Source organism: Molothrus ater, unplaced genomic scaffold (assembly GCF_012460135.2).
Source record: "Molothrus ater isolate BHLD 08-10-18 breed brown headed cowbird unplaced genomic scaffold, BPBGC_Mater_1.1 matUn_MA711, whole genome shotgun sequence".
Classification (NCBI taxonomy): domain Eukaryota; kingdom Metazoa; phylum Chordata; class Aves; order Passeriformes; family Icteridae; genus Molothrus; species Molothrus ater.
The window spans coordinates 14,141-28,180 of record NW_023416440.1 but is presented as its reverse complement, the minus strand read 5'-3'; the positions used below and the strand labels follow the sequence as shown (position 1 = coordinate 28,180).

The window sequence follows — 14,040 nt, the reverse complement described above, 5'->3', positions numbered from 1 at the left end:
GGGAAATTGACCCAAAAATGGGGAATTTGACTCAAAAATGGGAAATTTGACCCCAAAAAAAGGGAAATGACCAGAAATTGGGGGGGTTGACCCAAAAATTGGGGGGGTTGACCCCAAAAATGGGGAATTTGACCCAAAAATGGGAAATTTGACCCCAAAAATGGGGAATTTGACCAAAAATGAGGAAAATGGCCCCAAAAATGAGGAAAATGACCCCAAAAATGGGAAATGGCCCCAAAAATGAGGAAAAAACCCCAAAAAATGAGGAAAAATAATCCAAAACCGGGAAATGACCCCAAAATTGGGAAATGACCCAAAAAATGAGGAAATGACCCCAAAAATGAGGAAAATGACCCCAAAACTGGGAAATGACCCCAAAAATGATGGAAAAACCCCAAAATTTGGTTCAGGAGCCCCAAAAATTGGAACAAGGGACCCCAAAAATGGGGAATGGGACCCAGAAAATGCAAAAATGACCCCAAAAGTTTTGGGGACCCCCCCCCTCCAATTTTCCCTCATTCCCAACCTTTCCAAAAACCCCAAATTTTGCCCAAACTGCCCCAAAATTTTCCGAGAAGCCCCAAAATTCATTCAGAACCACCCCAGGATTTTTGGGACCCCCCCAAATTTTTTGGGACCCCCCCCCCAAATTCAGGAACCCCAAATTTTCGCTCTCCCCCCGAACTTCCCAAAACGCCCCCAAATTTTTCCCTCCTCCCCCAAAATTTTCCAGAACCCCCCAGAATTTTCCAGAACCCCCCCAAATTCTTCAGGACCCCCCCCCAAAATTATCCAGAAACCCCCCCAAAAAATTTTGGGGACCTCCCCCGAATTTTGGGGGCCCCCCCAAATTTGGGTTCTCACCAATCTGGAGCTGCCTCTGGAGCCGCTGGAGGCTGCGCTGGCGGTAGCGGCCCTGGGCGGCCTGGAGGGACCCCGTGAGCCCCCAAAACTGCTGGGCCAGGAGCCCGTGCTGGGGTGGGAACCCCCAAAATCCGTCAGGGCCACCCCAAAAACCCCAAAATCCCAAAAAAACCCCAAAAAATCCGTCCAGGAATGAGGAAAATCCACCCAGAAATGGCCAAAATCCCCAAAATTCCCACGAAAATCCACCCAGGAATGGCCAAAATCCCAAAAAATCCCATGAAAATGCAGCCAAAATGAACCCAAAATCCCACTCAGGAACCCCCAAAATCCGTCAGGGCCACCCCAAAAACCCCAAAATCCCAAAAAACCCCCAAAAAATCGACCCTAAAATGAGGAAAATTCACCCAGAAATGGCCAAAATCCCTAAAAATCCCAACCAAAATCCACCCAGAAATGGCCAAAATCCCCATGAAAATCCACCCAGATCAACCCAAAATCCCACTCAGGGACCCCCAAAATCGGTCAGGGCCACCCCAAAAACCCCAAAATCCCAAAAAACCCCAAAAAATCCGTCCAGGAATGAGGAAAATCCACCCAGAAATGGCCAAAATCCCCAAAAATCCCCTCGAAAATCCACCCAGATCAACCCAAAATCCCAAAAATTACGATAAAAATGAAGCCAAAATTAACCCAAAATCCCACTCAGGGACCCCCAAAATTGGTCAGGGTGACCCCAAAAACCCCAAAATCCCAAAAAACCCCCAAAAAATCAAGCCTAAAATGAGGAAAATCCACCCAAAAATGGCCAAAATCCCCAAAAATCCCAACCAAAATCCACCCACAAATGGCCAAAATCCCCCAAAATTCCCCAGGAAAATCCACCCAGATCAACCCAAAATCCCACTCAGGGAGCCCCAAAATCCGTCAGGGCCACCCCAAAAGCCCCAAAATCCAAAAAAACCCAAAAAAATCCGTCCAGGAATGAGGAAAATCCACCCAGAAATGGCCAAAATTCAGTAAAAACCCCAAAAATATTCACCCAGAAATGGCCAAAATCCCAAAAATCCCCATGAAAATGCAGCCAAAATTAACCCAAAATCCCACTCAGGAACCCCCAAAATTGGTCAGGGTGACCCCAAAAACCCCAAAATCCCAAAAAACCCCAAAAAAATCGACCCTAAAATGAGGAAAATCCACCCAGAAATGGCCAAAATCTCAAGAAATCCCAACCAAAATCCACCCACAAATGGCCAAAATCCCCCAAAATTCCCAGGAAAATCCACCCAGATCAAACCAAAATCCCACTCAGGGAGCCCCAAAATCCATCCGGGCCACCCCAAAAACCCCAAAATCCCAAAAAACCCCAAAAAATCCGTCCAGGAATGAGGAAAATCCACCCAGAAATGGCCAAAATCCACTAAAAACCCCAAAAATATTCACCCAGAAATGGCCAAAATCCCAAAAAATCCCCATGAAAATGCAGCCAGATCATCCCAAAATCCCACTCAGGGACCCCCAAAATCGGTCAGGGCCACCCCAAAAACCCCAAAATCCCAAAAAAACCCCAAAAAAATCGACCCTAAAATGAGGAAAATCCACCCAGAAATGGCCAAAATCCCCAAAATCCCCATAAAATCCACCCAGGAATGGCCAAATTCAGCCAAATCCACCCAAAATCCCATCCAGGAAACCCCAAAAAGCCCCAGAAAAATCCCAAAATAGCCACAAATTCACCCAAAAAAAGCCCCAAAAAACCCCAAAATCTTCCAAATTTACCCCAAATCCCTGGAATTGACCCCAAAATTCCTTTAAATTCCACCCAAAAATCCCCAAAATTCCCCCAAATTCCTTCCCAAAATTCACACCCAAAATCCCCCAAATTCGCCCCAAACTCCCCAAAATTCCCCCCAAAAATTCCCCCAGAAACCCCAAATTCCCCAGATTTGCCCGAATTTGCCCAAAATCCCCGGAATTTGCCCCAAATCCCGACCTGGGTCCGCCTGAGCCGAGCCCCGATGGAGTTCGGGGCCTCCTCGTCCTCCTTGGGCGGGGCCAGGGCTGGGAAATGGGGAAAAAACCCAAAAATTGGGAAAATCCCAAAATTGGGAAAATCCCAAAATTGGGAAAAGCCCAAAATTGGGAAAAGCCCAAAATTGGGAAAATCCCAAAATTGGGAAAAACCCAAAATTGGGAAAATCCCAAAATTGGGAAAAACCCCAAAATTGGGAAAAATGGGAAAAACCCAAAAATTGGGAAAAACCCAAAAATTGGGAAAAAACCCAAAAATGGGAAAAACCCAAAATTGGGAAAATTGGGAAAAACCCCGAAATTGGGAAAATCCCAAAATTGGGAAAATCCCAAAATTGGGAAAATCCCGAAATTGGGAAAAACCCCGAAATTGGGAAAAATGGGAAAACCCCAAAAATTGGGAAAAACCCAAAATGGGAAAAACCCAAAATTGGGAAAATGGGAAAACCCCAAAAATTGGGAAAAATCCCAAAATTGGGAAAAACCCAAAATGGGGAAAAACCCAAAAATTGGGAAAAACCCGAAATTGGGAAAAACCCAAAAATTGGGAAAATCCCAAAATTGGGAAAATCCCAAAATTGGGAAAAACCCCAAAAATGGGAAAAATCCCAAAAATGGGAAAAATCCCAAAAATGGGAAAAACCCCAAAATTGGGAAAAACCCCGAAATTGGGGAAAAACCCGAAATTGGGAAAATCCCAAAATTGGGAAAAACCCAAAAATTGGGAAAAACCCCAAAAATTGGGAAAACCCCAAAATTGGGAAAATCCCAAAATTGGGAAAATCCCAAAAATTGGGAAAATCCCAAAAATTGGGAAAAATGGGAAAATCCCAAAATTGGGAAAAACCCCAAAATTTGGAATAATGGGAAAAACCCAAAAATTGGGAAAATCCCAAAATTGGGAAAAACCCGAAATTGGGAAAAACCCCGAAAATTGGGAAAATCCCAAAAATTGGGAAAATCCCAAAATTGGGAAAATCCCAAAATTGGGAAAAACCCAAAATTGGGAAAAAATGGGAAAAACCCAAAAATTGGGAAAATCCCAAAATGGGAAAAACCCAAAATTGGGAAAACCCCAAAATTGGGAAAATCCCAAAATTGGGGAAAAAACCCAAAATGGGAAAAATGGGGATTTTTGGGGCAATTCTGGGGCATTTTTGGGGTTATTTTTGGGGCATTTTTAGGGATTTTTTGGGGTAATTTTGGGGTTATTTTGGGGGTAATTTTAGGGATTTTTTGGGGCAATTTTGGGGTGTTTTGGGGGTTATTTTTGGGGTTATTTTTCGGGGTAATTTGGGGTTGTTTTGGGGGTTATTTTTGGGGTAATTTAGGGGTGTTTTAGGGGTTATTTTAGGGTTTATTTTTGGGGTTGTTTTAGGGGTTATTTTTGGGTTTATTTTTGGGGTAATTTTGGGGTTATTTGGGGTAATTTTGGGGTGTTTTAGGGGTTATTTTAGGGATTTTTTGGGGTTATTTTTGGGGTATTTTTGGGTGTTTTTGGGGTTATTGTTGGGGTAATTTTGGGGATTTTTTGGGGCAATTTCGGGGCGTTTTGGGGTTGTTTTAGGGGTTATTTTTGGGGTAAATTTGGGCATTTTTTGGGTAATTTTGGGGTGTTTTGGGGTTGTTTTAGGGGTTATTTTAGGGGAAATTCTGGGGTAATTTTGGGGTAATTTAGGGGTGTTTTCGGGGTTATTTTTGGGGTAATTTTGGGGATTTTTGGGGTAATTTTGGGGTTGTTTTAGGGGTTATTTTTGGGGTAATTTTGGGGATTTTTTGGGGTTATTTTTGGGGTAAATTTGGGCATTTTTTGGGGTAATTTTGGGGTGTTTTGTGGTTACCTCTGAGCCCGCCCTGGATCTCCCGGGTCAGATCCTGGATCTCGTCCCGGAGCTGCTGCAGCTCCTCCTGCAGCTCTGCAGACCCAAACCCGGGGAAATTTCACCCAAAAAATCACCCAAAATTGGCACAAAAATTCAACCAAAATTCACCCAAAAATGGGCAAAATTCGGCCAAAAACCCCCCCAAAATTCCTCCCCAAATCTCCCAAAATTCCTCCCCAAATCCCCCCCAGAATTCTCCCCCCAAACTGCCCTGAACTGCCACAAAAATCCCCCAAAATTCCCCAAAATTGCCCTAAAATCCCCCAAAAATTTTCCCCCAAAAAGATCATCCAAAAAATGCCCCAAATTCACCCAAAATTTCCCCAAAGTTCTCCTCCAAAATTCACCCAAAAATCCTGAAATGTCCCTCAAAAATTGGTCCCAAAATTGCCCAAATTCATCCAAAATTCTCCCCCAAAACCCCTCAAAATTTCCGCCAAAATTTCCTCAAAAATTCCCCCAAAAATTCCCCAAAACTGCCCCAAAATTCTCCCAATTTTTCCCCAGAAATGCCCAAATTCTCCCCAAATTCTCCCCAAATTCTCCCCAAATTTCCCCGAATTCCCCGACTGACCGGGTGGGGGGAGGGGCGTTCCCAGGGCTCTCTCCTGGAGCTGCTCCAGCGCCGCCGCCTTCAGGGCCAGCGCCCGCAGGGACGCGCGGACACGGCGCCCCTGTCGCGATATATCGGGAGATCCATGGGTTATGTCGGGATATCCATGGGTTATATCGTGATATCCATGGGTTATATGGGGATATACAACATCCCACAGGGCCAGCGCCCGCAGGGACGCGCGGACACGGCGCCCCTGTCACGATATATCGTGATATGGACGGGTTATATCGCGATATCCATGGGTTATATCGGGATATAGAACATCCCACAGGGCCAGCGCCCGCAGGGACGCGCGGACACGGCGCCCCTGTCGCGATATATCGGGATATCCATGGGTTATATCGCGATATCCATGGGTTATATCGTGATATCCATGGGTTATATCGGGATATGGATGGGTTATATCAGGATATCCATGGGTTATATCGTGATATGGATGGGTTATATCGGGATATACAACATCCCACAGGGCCAGCGCCCGCAGGGACGCGTGGACACGGCGCCCCTGTCGCGATATATCGTGATATGGACGGGTTATATCGGGATATCCATGGGTTATATCGGGATATAGAACATCCCACAGGGCCAGCGCCCGCAGGGACGCGCGGACACGGCGCCCCTGTCACGACATATCGTGATATGGACGGGTTATATCGGGATATCCATGGGTTATATCGGGATATACAACATCCCACAGGGCCAGCGCCCCCAGGGACGCGCGGACACGGCGCCCCTGTCACGATATATCGCGATATCCATGGGTTATATCGGGATATGGATGGGTTATATCGCGATATAGAACATCCCACAGGGCCAGCGCCCGCAGGGACGCGCGGACACGGCGCCCCTGTCGCGATATATCGTGATATGGACGGGTTATATCATGATAGGAAGGGGTTATGATGTGATATTGACTGGTTATATCGCGATATGGACAGGCTATATCGCGATATGAAGGGGTTATATCGTGATATCAGTGGGTTATATCGTGATATCAGTGGGTTATATCGTGACAGCGCCCCCATATCGCGATAGGAACAGGACATGGCACAATAGGGACAGGGACATCGCGATAGGAAGGGGTCAGATCGCGATAGGGACCGGTTCTATCGCGATAGGAAGGGGTCAGATCGCGATAGGGACCGGTTCTATCGCGATAGGAAGGGGCCGGATCACGATATCACCACAAGACAACCCCGCCAGAACCAGAAGAGGGGAAAACAAGATGCAAATGAGATGCAAATGAGATGCAAATGAGAGGCAAAAAGGGGGCGGGACCCACCTGGGCCAGGGCGGGGTCCTGGGGGCTGAGGAGCCGCCCCTCCCCCCACGGCCCCTCCCCCTCCGAGTCCGAGTCCGAGACCTGGAAAGGGAAAATTGGGGGAAAAAATCTCAGATTTGGGCCGGAAATCCAAAATTTGGGCCGAAAATCCAAAATTTGGCGGGAAACAATTCCGGATTTTGGGGAAAAAAAATTTCTGAATTTTGGGGAAAAAAATCCCAAATTGGAGAAAACCAAACCCAGATTTGGAAAGAAAATTCCACATTTTGGGGCCAAAATCCCAGGTTTGGGGGGAAAAATCCAAATTTTTCCTCATTCTTCGATTGTTTTCCCCCTTTTTCACCTCCAGTTCCCCAATTTTGGGCTCTTTTTCTTCATTTTGGGGTTAAATTTCCCATTTTTGGCGCCTTTTTCACATTTTCCCCTCCTTTTCCCCATTTTTGGGTTCATTTTCCCGACTTTGGGGGATAAATTCCCCATTTTGGGGCCTTTTTTCCCCACTTTTTGCTTCTTTCCCAATTTTGGGATTTTTTTTCCATTTTTTATCTCATTTTCCCATTTTTGTGCTCTTTTTCCCCATTTTTGAGGGTTTTTAATCCATTTTTTGGTCTAATTTCCCCAATTTTAGAGATGTTTTCCTCATTTTTGGGATTTTTTCCCCCCATTTTTCTCCTTTTCCCCCATTTTTGGCACTTTCCCCTGTTTTTCACATCCCCGATCCCGATTTTGGGCTCCTTTCCCCACTTTTTGTCCTTTTTTCTCCATTTTTGGCCTTTTTTCCCCTTTTCCGCCATTTTCAGGCCTTTTCCCATTTCTCGCCTCTTTTCCCCCATTTTTCTCCTTTTTCTCCCCATTTTCCGCCACTTCTCCCCCATTTTTGGGGTCCCCGGTTCCGATTCCGGGCTCCTTTTAACGTTTTTTCTCCTCTTTTTCCCGATTTTTGCACTTTTTTCCCCATTTTTTCGCCTCTCGCCTGATGCAGTTCCCGCGTCCGGTCCCTCATGGCGGATACAACCGGAAGTGGCCGCGCCTCGCATGCGCAGAACCCACAGGCAAAACCATAGAGAGGCCTCAGAGTCCTCCAGCACCATCGAGACCGACCGGAAGTCATCCAAAACCATAGAGACCAACAGGAAGTCCTCCAAAATCATAGAGACCAACCGGAAATCATAGCGAAAACCCGGAAAATAACCGGAAATGCCCCGGAGATGAGGTGGATGCTTCCAAAACCATAGAGATAAACCGGAAGTCTCTCCAAAATCATAAAGATGAACTTGAAGACCTCCAAAATCATAGAGACAGACCGGAAAAGCTCTAAAACAACAGAGACGAGCCGGAAGTTGCCGCGAAAAACCATCGAGACACCCGGAAGTCTTCCCGCAAACCACCGAGACGAGCAGGAAGTGCTTCCAATAAACCACGGAGAGGGGGCGTGGCCTGGGGCGGAGCCGCTTCCGGGTTTCGGCGGGAGCGGTGAGCAGCTCGCGGGGGTCGCCATGGCAACGGGCCCGCCCACCGCGACCCTCGGGGGGGGCGGGAAACGGGAGGGACCAATGTGGGGGGGGGGGGGGCTGGGGGGGGTTGGGGCCATTTCGGGCGATTTTGGGTCAATTTAGGGGAATTTGGGTCCCTCTAAGGGAATTCTGGGGTCCTCGGGTCCCTCTTGGATGATATTGGGGCCATTTGAGGCGATTTTGGGTCCATTTCAGGTGACTTTGGTCCCTTTAAGGAATCTTTTGGTTCCCTTAAGGGGATTTTGGGTCCCTTTCGGGAGACTTTGGGTCAATTTTGGGTGGATTTTGGTCTCTCCCAGGTGCCCTTAAGGGGATTTTGGGTCATTTTCCGTTGATTTTCCTTCCTCCCAGGTGATTTTTGGGTCCTTTTTTGGGCGATTTTGGGTCACTTTCAGTTGATTTTTTTGGCGCTGATTTAAGGAGACTTTGGGTCCATTTCAGGGGATTTTGGGTCCCTTGCTGACGATTCTTCTGAGTCCTCCAGGTGATTTTTGGGTCCATTTAAGGAGATTTTGGGCCCCCCCCAGGTCCCTTTCAGGTCATTTTGGTTCCATTTAAGGCGAATTTGGGTCCATTTAATGTCATTTTGGGGACCATTTAATGTCATTTTTGGCCCCTCTCAGGTGATTTTGGGGTCAATCAAGACGATTTTGGGTCCATTTCAGGTGAATTTGGGTCAATTCAAGGTCATTTTGGGAGCATTTAGGGCTATTTTGGGTCCGTTTCAGGCGATTTCTGCCCTCCCCAGGTGCCCCCACCTGCCCAGGTGCGATGGGCGACCCCGGCCCCGCCCCCGAGGAGCCGCCCCGGGACCCCCCGGGGCCGCTGGCGCTGCTGCGCTCGCGGGCGCTCGACGTCACCTTCGAGGTGGGCGACGACTACGAAATCATCGAGACCATCGGCACCGGCGCCTACGGCGTGGTCAGCTCGGCGCGGAGACGGGACACAGGTGAGGCGCACCTGGGGACACCTGGGACACACCTGGGACAGGTGAGACGCACCTGGGGACACCTGGGGACACCTGGGTTACACATGAGATACACCTGGGACAGGTGAGACACACCTGAGATAGACCTGGGACACACCCGGGGTACAGCCAGGATACACCTGGGGACACCTGGGACAGGTGAGACGCACCTGGGGACACCTGGGATAGACCTGGGGACACACCTGGAGACACCTGAAAATACCTGGGGTACACCTGGGACAGGTGACACACACCTGGGATACACCTGGGGACACCTGGGGGACACCTGAGACAGGTGAGATGCACCTGGGGACACCTGAGATAGACCTGAAATACACCTGGGGACACCTGGGACAGACCTGAGCTACACCTGGAAATACCTGGGGACACCTGGGACACACCTGGGACAAGTGAGAGAACCCTGGGGGACAACTGGGGACACACCTGGGACACACCTGGGACACACCTGGATCCCCCCCAGACACACCTGGGGTGAACCTGACACAGGCGAGACAGATCTGGGGGGGTTGGGGACACACCTGGGACAGGTGAGACACACCTGGGACACACCTGGGGTGGGTTAGGACTCACCTGGAGATACCTGGGGACACCTGGGGTGGTTGGGACACACCTGGAGACACCTGGGACCGGTGAGACACACCTGGGGACACACCTGGACTCACCTGGGGCCCACCTGGCCACACCCGTGTGCCCCAGGCCAGCAGGTGGCCATCAAGAAGATCCCCAACGCCTTCGACGTGGTGACCAACGCCAAGCGGACGCTGCGGGAGCTGAAGATCCTCAAGCACTTCAAGCACGACAACATCATCGGCATCAAGGACATCCTGCGGCCCAGCGGCCCCTACGGAGAGTTCCGGAACGTGTGAGAGGGGGGCGGGGCTCGGGGGGGGGGAGGGGCTGAAGTGGCGTTGGGTTGGGTTGGGTTGGGTTTGGTTGGGTTTGCTTGACTTGGGTTCAGTTCAGTTGGGTTGGGTTCAGTTGGGTTTGTTGGGTTTCATTGAGTTGGTTTAGGCTGAGTTTGGTTGGGTTGGGTTGATTGAATTGACTGACTTGGGTTGAGTTGCGTTAAATTTACTGGGTTTGGTTGAGTTGGGTCGGGTTTGTTGGGTTGGGTTGACTTGGATTGAGTTGGGTTGAGTTGAACTCAGCTCGGTTGAGTTGGGTTGAGTTGAATTCGTTGACTTGGGTTGGGTTGGGTTGAGTTTCGTTGAGTTGGGTTGACTTTCATTGAGTTGGGCTTCATTGAGTTGGGTTGACTTGGGATGACTTTCATTGAGTTGGGTTGGGTCGGGTTGGGTTGAGTTGGGTTTATTGACTTGAGTTGGGTTGAGTTGAGTTGACTTTCATTGACTTGGGTTGGGTTGAGTTCGGTTGGGTTGACTTTCATTGACTTGGGATGAGTTTCATTGAGTTGGGTTGGGTTGATTTTCATTGATTTGGGTTTCATTGACTTGGGTTGGGTTGAGTTGGGATGAGCTTTGTTGACTTTCGTTGAGTTGGTTTGAGTTTCATTGGGTTGAATTTCATTGACTTGGGTTTCATTGAGTTGGGTTGATTTTCGTTGACTTCCATTGACTCGGCTCGGCCAACCCCGCCCCTCGCCCACCCCCAGCTACGTCGTTCTGGACCTCATGGAGAGCGACCTCCACCAGATCATCCACTCCTCCCAGCCCCTCACCCTCGAGCACGTCCGCTACTTCCTCTACCAGCTCCTGCGCGGCCTCAAGTACATCCACTCCGCCAACGTCCTCCACCGCGACCTCAAGCCCAGCAACCTCCTGGTCAACGAGAACTGCGAGCTCAAGATCGGCGACTTCGGCATGGCCCGCGGCCTGGGCGCCGACCCGCGCCACACCAAGCCCTTCCTCACCGAGTACGTGGCCACGCGCTGGTACCGCGCGCCGGAGCTGCTGCTCTCCCTGCACCGCTACACGCGCGCCATCGACATGTGGTCGGTCGGCTGCATCTTCGCCGAGATGCTGGGGCGCCGCCAGCTCTTCCCGGGCCGCAACTACGTCCACCAGCTCCAGCTCATCATGGCCGTGCTGGGCACGCCCCCGCCGGGCGTCATGGCCGCCATCGGCGCCGAGCGCGTCCGCGCCTACGTGCAGAGCCTGCCGCCGCGCCCGCCGGTGCCCTGGGAGAGCCTCTTCGGCCAGGCCGAGCCGGCGGCGCTGGCGCTGCTGGGCCGGATGCTGCGCTTCGACCCCCGCGAGAGGGTGGGCGTGGCCGAGGCGCTGCGCCACCCCTTCCTGGCCAAGTACCACGACCCCGAGGACGAGCCCGAGTGCGTGCCCGCCTTCGACTTCGCCTTCGACCGCCAGGCGCTCACCAAGGAGGAGATCAAGGCGGCCATCGTGGCCGAGATCGCCGACTTCCACGCCCGGCGCGACGGCATCCGGCGGCAGATCGCGCCGGCCCCGGGGGGCGTGGCCGGCGGCGCGAACGCGGCCAATGACGTCAGCAGGAGAAATGTCGAGGTCGGCGCGGCCAACAACGGCGTCGGCGTCGAGCTCAGCGCGGTCAACGCCGACCTCAACGCGCCCAACGATCCGTCATGGCCGCCGTGCGCCGACGTGGACATGCCCAGCCCCGGCCCCGCCCCCGACTGCCCAATGGAGTCGCCGCGGGTGAAGGCGGAGCCGGCGGGGGCGGGGCCGGCGGCGGGGGCGGGGCCGGCGGTGGTGGCTCCGCCCAAGAGGGACGGCGCCATCTCGGACGACACCAAGGCGGCGCTGAAGGCGGCGCTGCTGAAATCGGCCATGAGGAACAAGAGCAAAGGTCGGGGGGAGGGGTTGGGGTGGGCTGGGTTGGGTTGGGTTGAGTGGTTTTGGTTGAGTAGGGTTAGGTTGGGTTGGATTTGGTTGAGTTGAGTTGAGTTGGGTTGGGTTGGATTTGGTTGATTTGATTGAGTTGGGTTGAGTTGGGTTGGGTGGGATTGGGTTGGCTTGGGTTGAGTTGATTGAAGTTGAATTGGGTTGGGTTGAGTTGAGTGAGTTTCATTGAGTTGGTTGAGTTTGGTTGACTTTGGTTGTGTTGAGCTGATGGATTTGGGTTGGGTTGGGTCGAGTCGGGTTGGGTTGGACCAAGTTGGGTTGGGTTGGGTCAAGTTGAGTTGGGTTGAGTTGTGTCGAGTCAACTCAACTTTAATTCATTGACTTCGCTTGCCTTGCCTTGAGTCGCGTTGACTTTGACCCAACCCGTTGACCACCCCGCCCCTCCCCCCGCTTGGCCCCTCCCCCAGACCCGCCCTGCGCGGCGCCGGAAGCGCCCGAGTGCCGCAAGCCGGTGACGGCGGCCGAGCGCCAGCGCGAGCGCGAGGAGAAGCGCCGGCGCCGCCAGGAGCGCGCCAAGGAGCGCGAGAAGAAGCAGCGCGAGCGCGAGCGGCGCGAGCCACGCCCACGGGGGGAGGGGCTCCACGGCCTCGTCCTCACCGACGACGACCGGCACCTCCTGGAGCGCTGGACCAAGATGGCCGACGGCGCCCAGCCCCGCCCCCAGGCCCCGCCCCCCTGCGCGGCCCCGCCCAACGAGGCGTGGCCGGGCCCCGTGGGGTGGGCGGAGCCTCCGGACGTGGCCACGGTGACGCAGCAGCTGCAGAAGTCGCAGGTGAGGGGGGCGGGGCTGGGTTTAAAGGGGGGGGGTGAGTGGGCGGGGGTCTGGGCGTGGCCACGCCCTTTTCCCCGGGAGAGAGCCACGCCCCCTTTTCGGGCAGGTGGAGGATCCGCTGCCGCCGGTGTTCCCGGTGACGCCCAAGGGCAGCGGCGCCGGTTACGGCGTCGGCTTCGACCTGGAGGAGTTCCTGAGCCAATCGCTCGACATGGTGGGCGAGGCCAAGGAGAGGTGGGGAGGGGCCTGGGGGGGCGGGGGTTGGGTGGGGTTGGGTTGAGTTGGAAGGGTTGGGTTGGGTTTCTTGGGTTTCTTGGGTTGGGTTGGGTTTATTGAGTTCCAGTGGGTTGGGTTGGGTTGAGTTGAGTTTGATTGAGTTGGGTTGGGTTGAGTTGGGTTTATTGGGTTCCATTGGGTTGGGTTGGGTTTATTGGGTTCCATTGGGTTGGGTTGGGTTTGGTTGGGTTGAGTTTCATTGGCTTTTGTTGGGTTGGGTTGAGTTTATTTGGTTCAGTCGGGTTGGGTTGGGTTGGGTTGGGTTTATTGAGTTCCATTGGGTTGGGTTGGGTTCCATTGGGTTGAGTTTATTGAGCTTGGTTGGGTTGGGTTGGGTTGGGTTTGTTGGGTTCCATTGGGTTGGGTTGGGTTGGGTTGGGTTCCATTGGGTTGAGTTTATTGAGCTCTATTGGGTTGGGTTGGGTTGGGTTGGGTTGGGTTTATTGGGTTCCATTGGGTTGAGTTTATTGAGTTGGGTTGGGTTGGGTTGGGTTTATTGAGTTGGGTTGGTTGGGTTGGGTTTATTTGGTTCTGCTGGGTTGGGTTTATTGAGTTGGGTTGGTTTGGATTGGTTTGGGTTGGGTTCCATTGGTTTGGGTTTATTGAGTTGGGTTGGGTTCTGCTGGGTTGGGTTGGGTTGATTGGGTTCCATTGGCTCGGGTCTCCTTGTGCTGTCTCTCATTGGCTCCTCCCCGTGCGCGGTGGGCGTGTCCCCCTGTGCCGACCCCTCCCCCTTCCCCGACCGCAGCCATTTGGACTCGGCGCCGCTCTCGGCGTCGCTCTTGGCCGATTGGCTGGAGGTTCACCGCCTCAGCCCCGCCGCGCTCGAGAGCCTCCAGCGCGACCTCACCCTGGGCTCGCCCATGCTCGACGACCTCCCCGACCCCTGACCCCGCCCCTCATCACCGCACCCGCGGCCACGCCCCCCCAGACCGCCCACATTAAACTTTGGACCCAAACGCCCCCGGTCCCGCGTG

The 14,040-nt window shown here is 52.5% G+C and overlaps 2 protein-coding genes across 2 annotated transcripts; one reads left to right on the top strand and one right to left on the bottom strand.

Moving 5' to 3' along the window:
- Nucleotides 1-769: 769 nt before the first annotated feature.
- LOC118693238 (syntaxin-4-like) lies at nucleotides 770-7,778 on the bottom strand. Its single transcript, XM_036393635.2, has 6 exons — nucleotides 7,650-7,778; nucleotides 6,677-6,757; nucleotides 5,353-5,452; nucleotides 4,737-4,811; nucleotides 2,858-2,925; nucleotides 770-973 (listed from the first exon to the last, which is right to left on the bottom strand). The coding sequence occupies exons 1-6, from the start codon at nucleotides 7,677-7,679 to the stop codon at nucleotides 770-772; spliced, it is 558 nt and encodes a 185-aa protein (XP_036249528.1). The 5' UTR covers nucleotides 7,680-7,778.
- A 348-nt stretch (nucleotides 7,779-8,126) lies between these two features.
- Nucleotides 8,127-14,022, top strand: MAPK7 (mitogen-activated protein kinase 7). The gene is made up of 7 exons (XM_036393644.2): nucleotides 8,127-8,149; nucleotides 8,939-9,139; nucleotides 9,875-10,040; nucleotides 10,791-11,959; nucleotides 12,423-12,787; nucleotides 12,894-13,021; nucleotides 13,812-14,022. Exons 2-7 carry the CDS (start codon nucleotides 8,962-8,964, stop codon nucleotides 13,951-13,953), a joined length of 2,148 nt encoding a protein of 715 aa, XP_036249537.1. The 5' UTR covers nucleotides 8,127-8,149; nucleotides 8,939-8,961; the 3' UTR covers nucleotides 13,954-14,022.
- The last annotated feature ends 18 nt before the right edge of the window (nucleotides 14,023-14,040 follow it).

Coding starts and splice junctions, on each gene's coding strand:
- LOC118693238 (XM_036393635.2), bottom strand. CDS start 7,679: ATGAGGGACCGGACGCGGGAACTGCATCAG. Junction 6,758..7,649: donor GGACGCGGGAACTGCATCAG/GCGAGAGGCGAA, acceptor TTCCCTTTCCAG/GTCTCGGACTCGGACTCGGA. Junction 4,812..5,352: donor AACGCCCCTCCCCCCACCCG/GTCAGTCGGGGA, acceptor TTGGGTCTGCAG/AGCTGCAGGAGGAGCTGCAG.
- MAPK7 (XM_036393644.2), top strand. CDS start 8,962: ATGGGCGACCCCGGCCCCGCCCCCGAGGAGCCGCCCCGGGACCCCCCG. Junction 9,140..9,874: donor GGCGCGGAGACGGGACACAG/GTGAGGCGCACC, acceptor CGTGTGCCCCAG/GCCAGCAGGTGGCCATCAAG. Junction 10,041..10,790: donor TACGGAGAGTTCCGGAACGT/GTGAGAGGGGGG, acceptor GCCCACCCCCAG/CTACGTCGTTCTGGACCTCA.